Here is a 21,030-nt window from a genome sequence, read left to right as displayed (position 1 = left end):
CTTTGAATTCAAGAATCTCTGTCAAGATTCTCAATATCTTTTTACTTATTTGAACATTTTAAATATTTTTTATTTTATTTTCTGTGACGCCTAGAAACAAGTGATTCTCCTGAGCATTCCTCTTATTCTCTCCTCTCATTATAGGATCCATGTCCTCAGCTGACCCATGAAATGTGAAATGTCATGAAGCTAATTGTACATGCCATTTCACAATTTCTCTCTCTCTACGCAGTATTATATCTCTCTCGCAAGCTCCCTCTCACACTCTCTCTCTCTCACTCCCACGTTCCCCCCCTCCCATTGTTGGTGTCATGCCCCTCTATTGGACCTGTTAATGAAAAGCATGTCTCCTGAGCACTCTGGGTGTGTGTGTGTGTGTGTCTCCTGCCCTGGTCAGGTATTTCACCCCCTCCTGCTCCAGAGATGGTGGTGTGTGCCAGCTACCAGCCACTACACCTCCTGGAGAAGAAGACCTCTGTACTGGGACAGATGGTACGGTCCAACATTCTTCATATAAATACCATAAGCTATCCAGCTGTGGTGATAAGTATATTTCTCGTTGTAAATGAGCCTAGGACAGTTTAAATATTCTACATTTTAAAGCAATTTCAGGCACTGGCTACATCTGAAACGTGCTTAACGCTTATTTACAAAATGTGCACTGAAACGGATCACTTTCCATGTAACTTACAACCCGTAATAGCCTATACGAATGTACCCAGGCCTCAGAACCAGCGGGGGGGACGGAGGAGATGAAACGTGCCAATGGAGTCTTCAGTTCTGGGGCATGTTCTGCCCAATATGGATCGTTAGACTTGCCACTCGTCTTCCATAATTGATACACCCTTCTAATTCCAAGATTCATCCCTGGTTTCCTAACTCTAGATACTGTAGAACTTCCCCCCCCTAAACCACAGACACATCCTCAATCCTAACGTTAGCCATTAGGACCATGAAGAAGATCTGACCCTGTATCAGTTCTTAGCAGCTGCAGTCTTTCTATCTCCTGTGCTGTTCCAGGCGGATTCGTCGGAGCGGCTGAGGCACTACGGTCTATCTCGGCTCTACAGCCACCCAGTCCTGGTGACCCGTACCCGCGCCTGCCCTCTGGTGGCACCCCCCAAACCACCCGCCGTGCCCCGCTGGAAACTCATCCGACCCCGCAAGGAGACCACAATTACAGACGAGCCCCGGGGTGAGAGAGGGAGGGGGTGAAAGTTGGTTAGGATGGAGGATAAGGGGTGATGCGGGGGGGGGCTGCGCAACGGTGGGGTGAGGGGTGAGATGGGGCTGAGGGTGGACATGAAAGGATGGCGAGAGGGAAGAAGGAGATTTAAGTTGAGGTTCTGGGGGGCCTTTGAAATCAGTACACTGTGACAAAAACAATTTAAATCTTAGAAAACTATAAACGGTCGTAGAAAAATCCAAAGTTTTACATCATAACCCGTGTTGTTTCTCTGCACAGAGCCTGCGGTGGTGAAACCAGAGCAGTTCATCGAGATATCCAGCCCCTTCCTCAACTACAGGCTGTTGACCATGCCTGCTGAGATGTATGTACTGTACCATACACAGTGGATTTATTCTGAATGGACAAATTGAGGCAGTCAGTGGAGTCTAACCAGACCAGTGTGCATGTGTGCGTGCATTATACCCCATAGAGTGAGAACATCTTGGCTAGGCTCTTGCAATGTGGGCGGAAGCAGTCTAGTCCATGCCTCAGACACAGACAGTTGCTGGACATAGTTATCTGTATGTCTCAGATACAGTGCCTTTTAAAAAATATTCACACCCCTTGACTTTTTCCACATGTTGTTGTGTTACAGCTTGAGATTATGTGTCACTGGCCTACACACAATAACCCATAATGTCAAAGTGGAATTATGTTTTTAGACATTTTTACAAATTAATGAAATATGAAAAGCTGAAATGTCTTGAGTCAACAAGTATTCAACCTCTTTGTTATGGCGATCCTAAATAAGTTCAGGAGTAAAAATGTGCTTAATAAGTCATATAATATGTTGCATAGAATCGGTGTCCAATAGTAGTGTTTAACATGATTTTTGAATGACTGTCTAACCTCATCTCTGTACCCAACACTTACTATTATTTGTAAGATCCCTCAGTTGAACAGTGAATTTTAAACACATATTTAACCATAAAGATCAGGGAGGTTTTCCAATGCCTCGTAAAAAAAGGGCACCTATATGTAAAGTATAATTTAAAAAAGCAGACATTGAATATCCCTTTGAGCATGGTGAAGTTATTAATTACACTTTGGATGGTGTATCAATACACCCAGTCTCTACAAAGATACAGGCGTCCTTACTAACTCAGTTGCCGGAGAGGAAGGAAACCGCACAGGGAATTCACCATGAGGCCAATGGTGACTATAAAACAGTTGCAGAGTTTAATGGCTGTGATAGGAGAAACATTTGAATGCATCAACAACTTTGTAGATACTTCACAAGACTAATCCAATTGACAGAGTGAAAAGAAGGAAGCCTGTACAGAACAAAATTATTCAAAAACATGCAACCCGTCTGCAATAAGGCACTGAAGTTAAACTGCAAAAAGTGTGTCAAAGAACTTAACATTATGTCTTGAATATAAGTTACGTTTGGGGCATATCCAACACAACACATCACTGAGTACCACTCTTCATGTTTTCAAGCATGGTGGTGGCTGCTTCATGTTATGGGTATACTTGTCATCGGCAAGGGAGTTTCTATGACAAAAATAAATGGAATAGACCTAAGCAGAGGCAAAATCCTACAGGAAAATCTGGTTCACATTTCAGCAGGACAATAACCTAAAACACAAATATATACTTTGGAGCTGCTTACCAAGACAACATTGAATGTTCCTGAGTGGCCTAGTTACAGTTTTGACTTAAACCGGCTTGAAAATCATTGCAAGACTTAAAAATGACTGTCTAGCAAAGATCAACAACCAACTTGACAGAGCTTAAAGTTTTTTTTTTAAAGAATAATGTGCGTATATTGTACAATCCAGTTGTGCAAAGCTCTTAGACTTACCCAGAAAGACTTACAGCTGTAATCACTGCCAAAGATGATTCTAACATGTATCAAATCAAATGTTATTTGTCACATGCGCCGAATACAACAGTTGTAGACCTTTCAGTGAAATGCTTACTTACAACAATGCAGTTCAAAGAAAATAACCACCCAAAAAAGTAAGAGATAAGAATAACAAATGAAGCAGTAGTAAATTACTATAGGGAGCTATATAGAGGGGGTACCGGTACAGAGTCAATGTGCGGGGGCACCGGTGTTGAGGTAATTGAGATAATATGTACATGTAGGTAGAGTTATTAAAGGGATTATGCATAGATAATAACAGAGAGTAGCAGCCGGGGGGGGGGGGGGGGGGGGGGTAAATGCAAATAGTCCGGGTTGCTATTTTATTAGCTGTTCAGGAGTCTTATGGCGTGGGGGTAGAAGCTGTCTGGAAGCCTGTTGGACCTAGACCTGGATCTTCGGTACCGCTTGCCGTGCAGTAGCAGAGAGAACAGTCTATGACTAGGGTGGCTGGTGTCTTTGACAATTTTTAGGACCTTCCTCTGACACCGCCTGGCATTAAGGTCCTGGATGGCAGGAAGCTTAACCCTGGTGATGTACAGGGCCGTATGCACTACCCTCTGTAGTGCCTTACGGTCGGAGGCCGAGCAGTTGCCGTACCAGTCAGTGATGCAACCCGTCAGGATGCTCTCGAATGTGCAGCTGTAAAACCTTTTGAGGATCTGAGAACCCATGCCGAATATTTTCAGTCTCCTGAGGGGAATAGGTTTTGTCGTGTCCTCTTCACGACTCTCTTGGTGTCCTTGGACCATGTTAGTTTGTTGGTGATGTGGACGCCAAGAAACTTGAAGCTCTCAACCTACTCCACTACAGCCCTGTCGATGAGAATGGGGGTGTGCTCGACCCTCCTTTTCCTGTAGTCCACAATCATCTCCTTTGTTTTGATCACGTTGAAGGAGAGGTTGTTGTCCTTGCTCCACCAGGTCAGGTCTCTGACCTCCCTATAGGCTGTCTCATTGTTGTCGGTGATCAGGCCTACCATTGTTGTGTCGTCAGCAAACTTAATGATGGTGTTGGAGTCGTGCCTGGCCATGCAGTCATGAGTGAACAGGAAGTACAGGAGGGGACTGAGCATGCACCCCTGAGGGGCCCCCGTGTTGAGGATCAGCGTGGCAGATGTGTTGTTACCTACCCTTACCACCTGGGGGGTGGCCAAGTCAGGAAGTCTAGGATCCAGTTGCAGAGGGAGGTGTTTATTCCCAGGGTCCTTAGCTTAGTGATGAGCTTTGAGGGCACTATGGTGTTGAACGCTGAGCTGTAGTCAATGAGTAGCATTCTCACATAGGTGTGCCTTTAGTCCAGTTTTGAAAGGGCAGTGTGGAGTGCAGTAGAGATTGCATCTGTGGATCTGTTGGGGCGGTATGCAGATTGGCATGGGTCTATGGTTTCTGGGATAACGGTGTTGATATGAGCCATGACCAGCCTTTCAAAGCATTTCCTGGCTACAGACGTCAGTAGTCATGTATCAACTCAGGGGGTTGAAAACGTATTTTATCAAGATATATTAGTGTTTTATTTTTTAGATTTGACAAATGTTAGAATTGTTCTTCCACTTTGAAATTAGAGTATTTTGTGTAGATCAATGACAAAAAATGACAATGAAATCCATTTTAATCCTACTTTGTAACACAACAACCTTTTGAAAGAGTCAAGGGGTGTGAATACTTTCTGAAGGCACTTTAGGAGTGCATGTACTGAATGTCCACTAGGTGAACTAGACCTGATCTATACTGAATGTTTCAATACTCTCTCCCCTATCTCAAAGACTACTTTCATTGTTCCCCCATGACTATTACAGATGTAGGATATTCATTTGAGCCAGTTTCCTACAGCAGGAAAATCATTCTGCAGCAACAGGAAATTGGATTTATTATTTGGATTGTAATGAAGTGAAAATTGCAAACTTTAGAGGCCTTTTTTGATTCTCAAATACACTACACGTTTTCAAATAATCCTGCAACAGGGTGATCAAATTAAGATTCTACGTCTGTATGCAAAATGTTGTGTTGGTTTGTAACAGTGTACATTGACATATCACTTTGGTTACTGTACTATATAATGTAGTCTGTCATTGTATGTTTTGACAGTGTGAATAACTGTGTTATACTGCCCATGGTGCGTGATGTGTATAGATCTACGATGCGTGTATTTGATATGACCTGTGTCTGTCTGTGTATGATCCTGTAGGTGATATGATATATGCGTGATGTTCCCATATGTGATTTGATGTGAATGATGTGTGTGTATATGATGCTTGTACATGATATGATGTGTATGACATGTGTTCCAAGGGAGGCCCAGCAGAGCAGTCACAGGAAGCGTGCATGCAGCTCCACGCTGGCGTCCTTCGCCGAGACAGAGGAGAGCGAGAGCCGAGGGGCCCCGGAGCCCAGTACTGCACGACACAGCATCATCTCACTGTACGAAGTGGACACAGCTGAGGTAGAATGGACACCACAGCCACTGAGCCACACCTGACCTGGTCCATTAGAGGGGGTCTTGAAAATATATTTTCCCCCAAACTCCATCAGAGATGTGTACAGAACTAGACTTCCTGCTAGATCTCTTGCTGTTAGTAGACATAAACTCATACACTGACCAAAAGCATTAAGCCTTTAGTGGGTCATAAGATCTCTCTCTGCTCTAGTCTCTCTCTCCCTCTGTCCTTTCTCCCTCCCTCCCTCCCTCTCTCTCGCTCTCGCTCTCTCTCGCTCTCTCGCTCTTTCTCCCTCCCTCTCTCTCTTTCTCTCTCTCTCTCTCTCTCTCTCTCTCTCCCTTTGTCCTTTCTCCCTCCCTCCCTCTCTCTCTCGCTCTTTCTCCCTCCCTCTCTCGCTCTCTCTCTCTTTCTCTCTCATATTCTGCTAGTCTGTTTAGGGTTCATCAGGGCAACTTCAGTTGCAGCGACAACGCGATACTCACTCGCCCCCGTCCCAATGTCACTTCTGCTGTCTCCCAGGCGACCGGTGACCAGGGGGAGATCTGTACTAAAGACGGGGGAAAAAACAGATAGAGAGAAAGTCACATAAAGGGAGAGGTCGTATGTTCTGGCGATAGAAATGCAGCTCAATTAGATGGTAAGCCATCAGTGTCTGTGTCTCCTAGGGGGTTCATTACACTTCACTCCTAGCTGCTGCCTGATGCCACCACACAAAAAAATGCATTAATAATAAATCGCCCTCTTGCGTAACGATAGAGGGGTTAGCACTGTTTCGGGCAGGGTCATTTGGTGTGTGTGTGTGTGCGTCTGTGTGTTCCTGTGTGCTCAGGGCCATATGTAATGTGAGGGTATATTTCTATAATCATCCGCCCAGCCCAACCTTAATCCAACAGAGTGAAGTGAACCTTTTGTATCTCCCAAAGGTGACAATAACATGATCTCCGTAATGCTCTGGACTACTGGGCACTCTCAGCTATTTTAAAGTAAAGCCGAAGCAGACTTTCCCATTGAAGAGCTGTTTTTTACCCCAGGAATGCTAAGAATGTGGTTCACCACCTAAGCCCACCACAGTGACACAGCGTCAGCCATACTACATGTCTACATATCCCAGAATGCAACAGGCCCCATAATGCTGCAGTTTCGTACATGTCACTGACCCCGTTGAGCTACGAGCAATTAATGATTCAACTACTACAGTGACCTTCTGCATTTCACACAGTTCAGCTCGAGTTGTCTTGACTTTTCCGTGTCTTTCATTGCAGACACTTATAGTAGGAAGTAGCTTAGAGGTTGAGAAGTGTGTCTTAAGACAACAGGCCAACTCTGGCTGACACTTGCTGCTGAAAATGAAAGTCACTTCACGGTTGGATTGGAGTCGGCCCCATGAAAGATGTGATTGAAAGACCGTACCCGTGCAGGTTTCTCCCCCAGATTTTTTAACAAGGTGGTTCTGCTGAGTACGGTGGGGGGAGACCATTTCCTGAAATCTAGAGCAAAAAAATACCCTTAAATTATAACATTGTTGTATTTATTACATAGTGGCACAGCCAGTGCACGACGTGGCGCAGTGCCACTCTTACATACTTTGGGAAGAACCGTACCATGCCCACTGTAGGCCTGCTGCTGGAGGGAAATAACGTACTGTAGTTGTGTCTGTTCACGGAACCAAGGTTAATGTCATTTTGTGATTATTGTATATTCGTTTCTATTTCAATTTTTATTTTTTTAAAGTTTAGTTTCAGTTATCTTTCAGATCTGATTTACTAGTTTTTATTTACTAAAGAAAAAATGTTATTTCGTATTATATTTAGTTTCAATTTGAAATGTTTGTGTTAGGGGCAGGAAGTAGCATATGCATGGGAGGCTGGGAGCCATTTATGTGTTTCATAGTTTGTGTTTTTTGGGATGTCAGTTTTTTCCACTGTGGAGCAGTAATGCACAAGGTGACGGTCCGGTTATAGGTTAGGTTCGGTTTAAATGTAGACTCAGTGAGATAACAAACAGTGCCTTAAGAAAGTATTCAGAATCCTTCACTTTTTCCACATTTTGTTACTTTACAGCTGTTTTTCTAAAATTGATTAAATAAAACAAATCCTCAGTAATCTACACACAGTACCTCATCATGACAAACGAAAACACATGTTTTTTTTTATAAATTTGCAAACATGTATAAAAATTTGTATTCAGACCCTTTTCTATGAGACTCGAAATTGAATTTGGGTACATCCTGTTTCCATTGATCATCCTTGATTGGAGTCCACCTGTGGTAAATTTTATTGATTAGACATGTTTTGTCTGAATCCTGGATTAGGAAGGCCACCAACAATTCAGAAATTTCCATCTCCAACTACAACATTTTCCACCAAGATAGAACTGCCAAAGGGGGTGGAGTTAGCCTGCAGAGTTCGATCACTGCCTCATTGCCTGCGTCCGTAATGGGTCCGCGGTCAAACGACCACCCCTCATCACTGTCAAACGCTCCCTAAAACACTTCAGCGAGCAGGCCTTTCTAATCGACCTGGCCCGGGTATCCTGGAAGGATGTTGACCTCATTCCGTCAGTAGAGGATGCCTGGTAATTCTTTAAAAGTGCTTTCCACACCATCTTAAATAAGCATGCCCCATTCAATAAAAAAAAAAAAACTAAGAACAGACATAGCCCTTGGTTCACTCCAGACCTGACTGCCCTTGACCAGCACAAAACATCCTGTGGCGTACTGCATTAGCATTGAATAGCCCCCGCGATATGCAACTTTTCAGGGAAGTTAGGAACCAATAAACACAGGCAGTTAGGAAAGCAAAGGCTAGCTTTCTCAAACAGAAATTTGCATCCTGTAGCACAAACTCCAAAATGTTCTGGGACACTGTAAAGTCCATGGAGAATAAGAGCAGTTGCCCACTGCACTGCGGCTAGGAAACACTGTCACCATCGATAAATCTACAATAATCGATAATTTCAAGAAGCATTTTTCTACGGCTAGCCATGCTTTCCACCTGGCTACCCCTACCCCGGTCAACAGCTCTGCACCCCCCACAGCATCTTGCCCAAGCCTCCCCATTTCTCCTTCACCCAAATCCAGATAGCTGATGTTCTGAAAGAGCTGCAAAACTTGAACCCCTACAAATAGCTGGGCTAGACAATCTGGACCCTCTCTTTCTAAAATGATCCGCCGCAATTGTTGCAACCCCTATTACTAGCCTGTTCAACCTCTCTTTCGCATCGTCTGAGATCCCTAAAGATTGGAAAGTTGCCGCAGTCATCCCCCTCTTCACTCTAGACCCAAACTGTTACAGACCTATAGAAAGGCAGGGTAGGATAGATATAGTCTTTGAAAGCCAAGTTAACAAACAGATCACCGACCATTTCGAATCCCACCGTACCTTTTCCGCTTTGCAATCTGGTTTCCGAGCTGGTCATGGGTGCATCTCAGCCACACTCAAGGTCCTAAACGATATCATAACCACCATCGATAAAAGACAATACTGTGCAGCCGTCTTCATCAACCTGGCCAAGGCTTTCAACTCCCATCAATCACTGTATTCTTATCGGCAGACTCAACAGCCTTGGTTCCTCAAATGACTGCCTCGCCTGGTTCACCAACTACTTCTCAGATAGAGTTCAGTGTGTCAAATCGGATGGTCTGTTGACCAGAACTCTGGCAGTCTCTATGGGAGTACCACAGGGTTCAATTCTCGGGCCGACTCTTTTCTCTGTAAATATCAATGACGTCGCTCTTGCTGCGGGTGATTCCTTGATCCACCTCTATGCAGACAACACCATTCTGTATACATCTGGCCCTTCTTTGGACACTGTGTTAACAAACCTCCAAACAAGCTTCAATGCCATACAACACTCCCTCCGTGGCCTCCAACTGCTCTTAAATGCAAGCAAAACTAAATGCATGCTCTTCAACCGATCGCTGCCCACACCCGCCCGCCCGTTTACTATCACTACTCTGGACGGTTCTGACTTAGAATATGTGGACAACTACAAATACCTAGGTGTCTGGTTCGACTGTAAGCTCTCCTTTCAGACTCCCATTAAGCATCTCCAATCCAAAATTAAATCTAGAATCGGCTTCCTATTTCGTAACTATGCATCCTTCACTCATGCTGCCAAACATACCCTCGTAAAACTGACTATCCTACCGATCCTTGACTTCGGCAATGTCATTTACAAAATAGCCTCCAACACTCTACTCGGCAAATTGGATGCAGTCTATCACAGTGCCATCCGTTTTGTCACCAAAGCCCCATATACTACCCACCACTGCAACCTGTATGCTCTCGTTGGTTGGCCCTCACTTCATATTTGTCGCCAAACCCACTGGCTCCAGGTGATCTATAAGTCTTTGCTAGGTAAAGCCCCGCCTTATCTCAACTCACTGGTCACCATAGCAGCACCCACCTGTAGCACGCACTCCAGCAGGTATATTTCACTGGACACCCCCAAAGCCAACTCCTACTTTGGCTGCCTTTCTTTGCAGTTCTCTGCTGCCAATGACTGGAACGAATTGCAAAAATCACTGAAGCTGGAGACATATCTCCCTCGCTAACTTTAAGCATCAGCTGTTAGAACAGCTTACCGATCTTTGCACCTGTACATAGCCCATTTGTAAATAGCTCACCCAACTACCTCATCCCCATATTGTTATTTTTTTTCTTCTCCTTTGCACCCCAGAATCTCTACTTGCACATTCATCTTCTGCACATCTGTCACTCCAGTGTTTAATTGCTAAATTGTAATTATTTCGCCACTATGGCCTATATATTGCCTTACCTCCCTAATCTTACTATATTTGCACACACTGTATATAGTCTTTTCTATTGTGTTATTGATTGCACATTTGTTTATGCCATGTGTAACTCTGTGCTGTTTGTGTCGCACTGCTTTGCTCTATCTTGGCCAGGTCGCAGTTGTAAATGAGAACTTGTTCTCAACTAGCCTACCTGGTTAAATAAAGGTGAAATAATACAATAAAACATTTGGAAAGGCACACACCTGTCTATATAAGGTCCCACAGTTGACAGTCCATATCAGAGCAAAAATCAAGACATTGACCACAGAGCTGGAATCAGGAATTGACCACAGAGCTCAGAGACAGGATTGTGTTGAGGCACAGATCTGGGGAAGAGTACCAAAAAATGTCTTCAGCATTGAAGGTCCCAAGAACACAGTGGCCTCCATCATTCTTGAATGGAAGAAGTTTGGAACCACCAATACTTTTCTGGCTGCCCAGCCAAACTGAGCAATCAGGGGAGATTGGCCTTTGTCAGGGGGGTGACAAAGAACCCGATGGTCACACTGACATAGCTCTAGAGTTCCTCTGTGGGGATGGGAGATCCTTCCAGAAGGACAACCGTCTCTGCAGCACTCCACCAATAAGGCCTTTATTATAGAGTGACCAGACGTAAGCCACTCCTCAGATAAAGGCACATGACAGCCCGCTTGGAGTTTGCCAAAAGGCACCTAAAGACTCTCAGACCATGAGAAACAAGATTATCTGGTCTGATGAAAGTAAGATTGAACTCTTTGGCCTGAATGCCAAGCGTCACGTCAGGAGGAAACCTGGCACAATCCCTACGGTGAAGCATGATGGTGGCAGCATCATGCGTAGGGATGTTTTTCAGTGGCAGGGACTGGGAGACTAGTCAGGATCAAGGCAAAGATGAACGGAGCAAAGTACAGAGATCCTTGATGAAAACCTGCTCCAGAGCGCTCAGGACCTCAGACTGGGGTGAAGGTTCAACTTCCAACAGGACAACGACCGTAAGCACACAAACAAGACAATGCATGAGTGGCTTGGGGACAAGTCTCTAAATGTCCTTCAGTGGACCAGCCAGAGCCCGGACTTGAACCTGATCAAACATATTTTGAGAGACCTGAAAATAGCTGTGCAGCAACACTTCCCATCCAACCTGATAGAGCTTGAAAGCATCTGCAGAGAAGAATGGGAGAAACTCCCCAAATACAGGTGTGCCAAGCTTGTAGCGTCATACCCAAGAATACTCAAATCAAATACTCATTTGTTCATTTGCACCAAAAATCATTTGCACCACGTGCACCAAAAACAACAGGTGTAGACCTTACAGTGAAATGCTTACTTACAGGTTCTAACCAATAGTGCAAAAAAGGTATTAGGTGAACAAGAGGTAGGTAAAAAAATAAAACAACAGTAAAAATATATACAGTAGCGAGGCTATAAAAGTAGCAAGGCTACATAGACACCGATTAGTCAGGCTGATTGAGCTAGTATGTAGATATGGTTAAAGTGATGCATATATGCATATATGTGATGAACAGAGAGTAGCAGTAGCATATAAGAGGGGTTGGCGGGTTGTGGGTGGGACACAATGCAGATAGCCCGGTTAGCCAATGTGCAGGAGCACTGGTTGGTCGGCCCAATTGAGGTAGTATGTACATGAATGTATAGTTAAAGTGACTATGCATGTATGATAAACAGAGAGTAGCAGCAGTGCTAAAAGAAGGTTTGGGGGGGCACACAATGCAAATAGTCCGTGTAGCCATTTGATTACCTGTTCAGGAGTCTTATGGCTTGGGGGTAAAAACTGTTGAAGCCTTTTTGTCCTAGACTTGGCACTCCGGTACCGCTTGCCATGCGGTAGTAGAGAGAACAGTCTATGACTGGGGTGGCAGGGGTCTTTGATAATTTTTAGGGCCTTCCTCTGACACAGCCTAGTGTAGAGGTCCTGGATGGCAGGCAGCTTAGCCCCAGTGATGTAGTGGGCCGTACGCACTACCCTCTGTAGTGCCTTGCGGTCAGAGGCCGAGCAATTGCTGTACCAGGCAGTGATGCAACCAGTCAGGATGCTCTCGATGTTGCAGCTGTAGAACCTTTTGATGATCTGAGGACCCATGCCAAATCTTTTTAGTTTCCTGAGGGGGAATAGGCTTTGTCGTGCCCTCTTCACGACTGTCTTGGTGGGTTTGGACCATTGTAGTTTGTTGTTGATGTGCACACCAAGGAACTTGAAGCTCTCAACCTGCTCCACTATAGCCCCGTCGATGAGAATGGGGACGTGCTCGGTCTTCCTGTTTCTGTAGTCCACAATCATCTCCTTAGTCTTGCTTACGTTGAGGGATAGGTTGTTATTCTGGCACTACCCGGCCAGGTCTCTGACCTCCTCCATATAGGCTGTCTCGTCGTTGTCGATGATCAGGCCTACCACTGTTGGGTCGTCTGCAAACTTAATGATGGTGTTGGAGTTGTGCCTGGCCATGCAGCTGTGGGTGAACAGGGAGTACAGGAGGGGACTGAGCACGCACCCCTGGGGAGCTCCAGTGTTGAGGATCAGCGTGGCAGATGTATTGCTACCTACCCTCACCACCTGGGGGCGGCACGTCAGGAAGTCCAGGATCCAGTTGCAGAGGGAGGTGTTTAGTCCCAGGGTCCTTAGCTTTGTGATGAGCTTTGAGGGTACTATGGTGTTGAACGCTGAGCTGTAGTCAATGAAGAGCATTCTCACGTAAGTGTTCCTTTTGTCCAGGTGGGAAAGGGCAGTGTGGAGTGCAATCGAGATTGCATCATCCGTGGATCTGTTTGGGCGGTATGCAAATTGGAGTGGGTCTCGGGTTTCTGGGATAATGGTGTTGATGTGAGCCATTACCAACCTTTCAAAGCACTTCATGGCTACGGACGTGAGAGCTACGGGTCTGTGGTCATTTAGGCTGTTTGCCTTTGTGTTCTTGGGCACAGGGACTATGGTTGTCTGCTTGAAACATGTTGGTATTACAGACTCAATCAGGGACATGTTGAAAATGTCAGGGAAGACACCTGCCAGTTGGTCAGCACATGCCCGGAGCACACATCCTGGTAATCCGTCTGGCTCTGCGTATGTTGACCTGTTTAAAGGTCTTACTCACGTCGGCTGTGGAGAGCGTGATCACACAGTCGTCCGGAACAGCTGATGCTCTCATGCATGCCTCAGTGTTGGTTGTATCGAAGCGAGCATAGAAGTGATTTAGCTCGTCTGGTAGGCTCGTGTCACTGGCCAGCTCGTTGCTGTGCTTCCCTTTTGTAGTCTGTAATAGTTTGCAAGCCCTCAAGGCTGTAATCTCTGCCAAAGGTGCTTCAACAAAGTACTCAGTAAAGGGTCTGAATACTTATGTAATAACCTGTTTTTGCTTTGTCATTATGGGGTATTGTGTGTAGATTGATGAGGGAAAGAAATATTTAATAAATTTTAGAATAAGGCTCTAACCTAACAAAATGTGGAAAAAGTCAAGGGGTCTGAATTCTTTCAGAATGCACTGTAGATGCACCAAATAATATATTGCCCTACAGTGCCCTATTGGCCCTGGTCAAAAGTAGTGCTCTATGTAGTGAATAGGGTGCCATTTCCCGATTCAGCCCCTCTACAGTATGTCTTAATTAGCTTGTTGAGAGGAACATGACATGTAAGTGTTTTCGTAATCCCTGGAACAGTTTCGTAATCCCTGGAACTGAGAAACATGCTCTGGTACACAACACAATGCCTGCCCTCTACATCTGTTAACAAGCTAAGTAACATGATTACAGTCTACATGCAGTGTTCATTTAGCTGGGGAGGAAGGAGTCCCCCTTGCCTTGTCACATTGAGGTATGTCTGCCTGGTGTTCCCGTGCCAGATAGCTCTCACGCTCTCTCACCCTCTCTCACTCTCTCTCTCTCTCTCTCTCTCTCTCTCTCTCTCTCTCTCTCTCTCTCTCTCTCTCTCTGTCTCTCTGTCTCTCTGTCTGCAGTTCAGTTGGGATAGGAGGATTACTACAGGCATCTACTGTATAGACCCTCTGCTGCTCAACTGTGACATGCCTTTCAGGTTCTCTCTCTCTGTTTCTCTCGCTCTCTCTCTCTCTCTCCTTGCCTCTTCCTCTCCCCCAATGTTTGTAACTGGTTCTTTCTCCCCCCATCTCTATATCCCTTTAGATTATAGCAGATGAGAAGAAGAAGGATGACAATACAACCAATGGTAAAGGCTATCTCAATTCTACCCAACCACACCACACAGTACATACATCACATAACACTACAGTGCTATACACTGATCAATGTGATTCATTACTATCACTGAAAGTGACAATAACATATTGTGAAAACCAACTTATATTTCATTAATATTACTGTAAGAAGTGCATCCATTTATTTGATGGTGGTTTGTAAAGCCATGGTATGTCACTATTAGTGCAATGTACAGATGTGTTTAGGAACCGTCCCCCCCCCCCCCCCCCCCCCTTCCTCTCCTCCTTCCCTCCCATCCTCTTCCCCCCTTACCCTCCCTCCTTGGCTGAGACTCTTTGAAGATGCGGCTGGGATTATGCTTTATGACAACCGTCCAATTATCCAGCCTCCCTCTCTCCCCTCTTTTCGTTGCCCGGTAACACCTGCCATTGGAGTAACAGGATGACCATTGCTCAGTACGGCGCGTTTGCCTATATCCCTATGTAGCTCCACAAGGATCGTCTTCTCTTTGAGTGGAACTTCACTGATATATGATCAATGATATGTGTGTTTACATGGAATTATTATGTGGGAGTGAGCAGTGTTGATCTGAGTCTCCTGAATATATGTTAAATGTATGGGCCCCAGATGCCACATGGCCTATTGTAGATCAGCACAGAGCGATTTCTGTATGAGTCACTAGAAAAACACTGCTATTTATATTTAATAGCGACACTATCTCAAAGCCATAAAATGTGTCATAAAAAAATCGATCCTATCTATTCAGCTGATACTTATTAATTTCCTTAGTTTTGGGGTTTAATTTGTAAAGACTTCAAATGTTGCTATAGACAATGATTATGTTTGATCTACTGTATACAGTGGGGCAAAAAAGTATTTAGTCAGCCACCAATTGTGCAAGTTCTCCCACTTAAAAAGATGAGAGAGGCCTGTAATTTTCATCATAGGTACACTTCAACTATGACAGACAAAATGAGGAAAAAAAATCCAGAAAATCACATTGTAGGATTTTTAATGAATTTATTTGCAAATTATGGTGGAAAATAAGTATTTGGTCAATTACAAAAGTTTATCTCAATAGTTGGCAATGACAGAGGTCAAACGTTTTCTGTAAGTCTTCACAAGGTTTTCACACACTGTTGCTGGTATTTTGGCCCATTCCTCAATGCAGATCTCCTCTAGAGCAGTGATGTTTTGGGGCTGTTGCTGGGCAACACGGACTTTCAACTCCCTCCAAAGTTTTTCTATGGGGTTGAGATCTGGAGACTGGCTAGGCCACTCCAGGACCTTGAAATGCTTCTTACGAAGCCACTCCTTCGTTGCCCGGGCGGTGTGTTTGGGATCATTGTCATGCTGAAAGACCCAGCCACGTTTCATCTTCAATGCCCTTGCTGATGGAAGGAGGTTTTCACTCAAAATCTTACGATACGTGGACCCATTCATTCTTTCCTTTACACGGATAAGTCGTCCTGGTCCCTTTGCAGAAAAACAGCCCCAAAGCATGATGTTTCCACCCCCATGCTTCACAGTAGGTATGGTGTTCTTTAGATGCAACTCAGCATTCTTTGTCCTCCAAACACGACGAGTTGAGTTTTTACCAAAAAGTTATATTTTGGTTTCATCTGACCATATGACATTCTCCCAATCTTCTTCTGGATCATCCAAATGCTCTCTAGCAAACTTCAGACGGGCCTGGACATGTACTGGCTTAAGCAGGGGGACACGTCTGGCACTGCAGGATTTGAGTCCCTGGCGGCGTAGTGTGTTACTGATGGTAGGCTTTGTTCCTTTGGTCCCAGCTCTCTGCAGGTCATTCACTAGGTCCCCCTGTGTGGTTCTCGGATTTTTGCTCACCGTTCTTGTGATCATTTTGACCCCACGGGGTGAGATCTTGCGTGGCGCCCCAGATCGAGGGAGATTATCAGTGGTCTTGTATGTCTTCCATTTCCTAATAATTGCTCCCGCAGTTGATTTCTTCAAACCAAGCTGCTTACCTTTTGCAGATTCAGTCTTCCCAGCCTGGTGCAGGTCTACAATTTTGTTTCTGGTGTCCTTTGACAGCTCTTTGGTCTTGGCCATAGTGGAGTTTGGAGTGTGACTGTTTGAGGTTGTGGACAGGTGTCTTTTATACTGATAACAAGTTCAAACAGGTGCCATTAATACAGGTAACGAGTGGAGGACAGAGGAGCCTCTTAAAGAAGAAGTTACAGGTCTGTGAGAGCCAGAAATCTTGCTTGTTTGTAGGTGAGCAAATACTTATTTTCCACCATAATTTGCAAATAAATTCATTAAAAATCCTACAATGTGATTTTCTGGATTTTTTTCTCTCATTTTGTCTGTCATAGTTGAAGTGTACCTATGATGACAATTACAGGCCTTTCTCATATTTTTATGTTGGAGAACTTGCACAATTGGTGGCTGACTAAATACGTTTTCCCCCACTGTAGTTCATGAATAACTCTCGTATATGTTGATTGTTTGATCTACTGGACAGTTCATGATGAGCTCTCATTTACTTTGATTACAGTTGAAGTCGGAAGTTTACATACACCTTAGCCAAACACATTCAAACTGAGTTTTTCATACTTCCTGACATTTAATTCTAGTAAAAATGCCCTGTTTTAGGTTAGTTAGGATCACCAGTTTATTTTAAGAATGTGAAATGTCAGAAAAATAGTAGAGATAATGATTTACTTCAGCTTTTATTTCTTTCATCACATTCCCAGTGGGTCAGAAGTTTACATACACTCAATTAGTATTTGGTAGCATTGCATTTAAATTGTTTAACTTGGGTCAAACGTTTTGGGTAGCCTTCCACAAGCTGGGTGAATTTTGGCCCATTCCTCCTGACAGAGCCGGTGTAACTGAGTCAGGTTTGTAGGCCTCCTTGCTCGCACACACTTTTTAATTTCTGTCCACTAATTGGCTCTAGGATTTAGGTCAGGGCTTTGTGATGGCCACTCCAATACCTTGACTTTGTTGTCCTTAAGCCATTTTGCCACAACTTTGAAAGTATGCTTGGGGTCATTGTCCATTTGAAAGATCCATTTGTGACCAAGCTTTAACTTTCTGACTGATGTCTTGAGATGTTGCTTCAATATATCCACATAATTTTCCTCTCTCATGATGCCATCTATTTTGTGAAGTGCACCAGTCCCTCCTGCAGCAAAGCACCCCCACAACATGATGCTCCCACCCCTGTGCTTCATGGTTGGGATGGTGTTCTTCGACTTGCAAGCATCCCCTTTTTCCTCCAAACATAACGATGGTCATTATGGCCAAACAGTTCTATTTTTGTTTCAACAGACCAGAGGACATATCTCCAAAAAGTACGATCTTAGTCCCCATGTGCAGTTGCAAACTGTAGTCGGGCTTTTTAATGGCGGTTTTGGAGCAGTGGCTACTTCCTTGCTGAGCGGCCTTTCAGGTTATGTCGATATAGCATCTTCACAAGGTCCTTTGCTGTTGTTCTGGGATTGATTTGCACTTTTCGCACAAAAGTACGTTCATCTCTAGGAGACAGTCTCCTTTCTGAGCGGTGTGACGGCTGCGTGGTCCCATGGTGTTTATACTTGCGTACTATTGTTTGTACAGATGAACATGGTACCTTCAGGCATTTTTAATTTGCTCCCAAGGATGAACCAGTCTTGTGGAGGTCTCCAATTTTTCTTCTTTGGTCTTGGCTGATTTCTTTTGATTTTCCCATGATGTCAAGCAAAGAGGCACTGAGTTTGAAGGTGGCCTTGAAATACATCCACAGGTATACCTCCAATTGACTCAAATTATGTCAATTAGCCTATCAGAAGCTTCTAAAGCCATGACATAATTTTCTTGAATTTTTCAAGCTGTTTAAAGACACAGTCAATTTAGTGTATGCAAACTTCTGACCCACTGGAATTGTGATGCAGTGAATTATAAGTGAAATAATCTGTCTGTAAACAATTGTTGGAAAAATTACTTGTGTCATGCACGAAGTAGATGTCCTCACCAACTTGCCAAAACTATAGTTTAACAATAAATGTGTGGTGTGGTAGAAAAACAAGTTTTAATGACTCTAACCTAAGTGTATGTAAACTTCCGACTTCAACTGTATGTTTGATCTACTGTACAGTTCATGAATAACTCTCATATACTTTAATCATGTTTGATCTACTGTATAGTTCATGAATTTCTCTCATATACTTTGTAGCTCACAATAATATAGATCAAAAGCAGCTAACCAATCAATTCTATAGCTTGTACACAACGCTTTCTCATCATGATCTGTGTCCGTTTGAGATGTTCTCCAACATTTCAGCCATAGTCACTCTGTGACCTGTCCTCTCTGCAGATCAGGAGGTGTGTGAGACTGCCCCAGCCGCAGAGCGGTCCAAACAGGCTAAGGAGCCCAGCCCGGCACTGCTGAAGTCTCAGGATTTGTTTGTTTCTGAGAAGCCTATGTTACAGGAGTCCTGGGTAGACTTGGATGACTTCTCCAAGTGCTTCCAGTAAGACCCATTGGTTTATAGCTATGTAGTACTGTGTTTCTATGGCTCTGAAGACCACTACCCTTTCTCTTACAGTCCAAGGGGTTGATGCAAAATTCTGTTTTTCAGGACACTTGTGGTTTTCCACAAGCCAAACACGTATCCAAACCATTTCCAGAAATCCCATTTCAAGGTAAATGTATTCCTAAGTAAGGTCTAAGCTTTTTTTCAATGATATCTACTAACCTAACATATGGAATTGTTTTAGGATATTAATAAAAAAGATTTTGTATTTTAGGACCCCTGTAGGTATACAAAATATTTATACAACGGGTGGGTCTATTCCTGAATGCTGATTGGTTAAAACCGCATTCCAGCCGGCCTCTATTCCACAAGTTGCCACCGGCTAAATCTATGGCGTTAAAATGCTTATTAAATCTGTTCCATCTGACTGCGCAATCCACTGTCTCATCAGCCCAGCCATGCAATTTATAAACTTGACTTCCACTATAAAAAGCATCTAGACATTATCTCACATGTCTTTTAGACTAACATTTAGTTTTCAACAGTGGAGATTTGTATAAACCTTGCTGTCTGTCTCCGACATTTGCAACATTGTTTCAATATTGAAATTCGATCTCCTGCTATCCCATAGTAATGAACGTGTCGGGACGAGGCAGGCTTGCAGTGTTTCTCAACCAGTCATGAATCATGAATCAGCTGACATAATTTTTATGGATATATTCCCCCAAAAAAGTAAATAGATTAAAAAAAAAAAAAATGAAATGCACTCTTTCCAACTTTCCAGTTTGATGTGATTGTGTTACTGTAGCTGTGTTGTTGGCTAGTTCCTCTGAACAACAGTGTTCTGACGAGTGAGCACATTTTCTATGCCAGGTGAAATCGCGCCTCATTAGCTCATTGTAATGGATGTGTCCAAATAAATGTCACTAGAAAACAGCTTGTGCAAATGCTGCTACTGTTGTTATTCTGGCTGCGCTTTTTGATGTGACTGTAAATTAGCTGTAGCTGGCTAGCTAGCAAGCATGGGATGAGAACGTTGACAGCCAGTATGGTAATGGCACATTTAGAACGAACTACTGGGTCGCTCGCGTCCATAGATACAGAACAAAAAGACTGAACAACTGGGTCACGTCTCTAGAAACCCTAGATTTGTGTTGGGACATCTTGTGGAAGGATGAAATAGTATGAATAAATTAATCAAAATAAAGTTTTTAAATGTCAATCATTATTTTATACAACATAACACGTTGTATAAAAGTGTTAATGCCCGAGAAGCCGGTGTTTGGAGGATATATTGGCACGGTTTTCCGGCCCTCGACGAACACCTGTGCCAATATATCCTCCAAACACCGGCTTCTCGGGCATTATCACTTAAGTGGAAACATTATTTGATGAAACATTGAATTTGCCCTAACTGCTATTAGCCCATAGAAACAGATTGAATAACACACAAATACATGGCAAAAAAAGATAATTCAGAAAGAATTATGGTTTGATGGGAAACATCTATAAATGTGTATTATATTCCGTGTAGAAAAAATAACATTCACTTCCAGTCATTTTTACTGCACAGTAATTTTGTAGGGAGCTGGGACGGTGGCGTCTTTGGTTCCCATGCGGCCTCTGAACGTCGTGAAACAGACGACACGTACATGTTCGTGACAGCCTCAGCTTTTCAGAATGGGATCATAATAGTTTGCAGCTCAAACCGTTCAAACCGTTTACAGACTTTTTTACTTGAGCGAAAGAATTCGGAAGATCCTCTCTCGTCTCACAAAAACCGCTCTACCGCTGCTCCCAGCCATCCCACAGGCTAATGGCTGACTCCGGCGGGCTCAGTTGATTGATGCAAAAATGCCCAGAATTATTTAGCTCAAACACAGACTTTTATTGGTAAGAGTTTTAAGAGCATCCATACAGTACATGGAGTGAAAACGGTGTGATGGTGTTGATAAATGGAATGACATCCCTGATTTTGTCATCAGAGCACCATCTCCTCCAAAGTGTCATCCATGGCTCTGAACTGCCCTGTAGGCTCCACCCACT

At 43.9% G+C, this 21,030-nt stretch overlaps 1 protein-coding gene across 4 annotated transcripts in view; it reads left to right on the top strand.

Moving 5' to 3' along the window:
* adgb (androglobin) overlaps positions 1-21,030 on the top strand; it is a 105,968-nt gene that overhangs the window by 43,969 nt on the left and 40,969 nt on the right. For all 4 annotated transcript variants that reach the window (XM_055872124.1, XM_055872123.1, XM_055872122.1 and 1 more), the window contains 8 exons: positions 398-492; positions 1,021-1,195; positions 1,466-1,550; positions 5,390-5,540; positions 14,462-14,504; positions 18,825-18,981; positions 19,090-19,153; positions 20,970-21,030. The exon at positions 20,970-21,030 is cut by the window's right edge and continues 53 nt beyond it. In XM_055872124.1, coding sequence (XP_055728099.1) covers positions 398-492; positions 1,021-1,195; positions 1,466-1,550; positions 5,390-5,540; positions 14,462-14,504; positions 18,825-18,981; positions 19,090-19,153; positions 20,970-21,030 — 831 coding nt within the window. The remainder of the gene's footprint in view (positions 1-397; positions 493-1,020; positions 1,196-1,465; positions 1,551-5,389; positions 5,541-14,461; positions 14,505-18,824; positions 18,982-19,089; positions 19,154-20,969) is intronic.

This window comes from Salvelinus fontinalis, chromosome 20 (assembly GCF_029448725.1).
Source record: "Salvelinus fontinalis isolate EN_2023a chromosome 20, ASM2944872v1, whole genome shotgun sequence".
Lineage (NCBI taxonomy): Eukaryota > Metazoa > Chordata > Actinopteri > Salmoniformes > Salmonidae > Salvelinus > Salvelinus fontinalis.
Note: the sequence above shows the minus strand (reverse complement) of the source record. Positions and strands in the feature narration are given on the sequence as shown.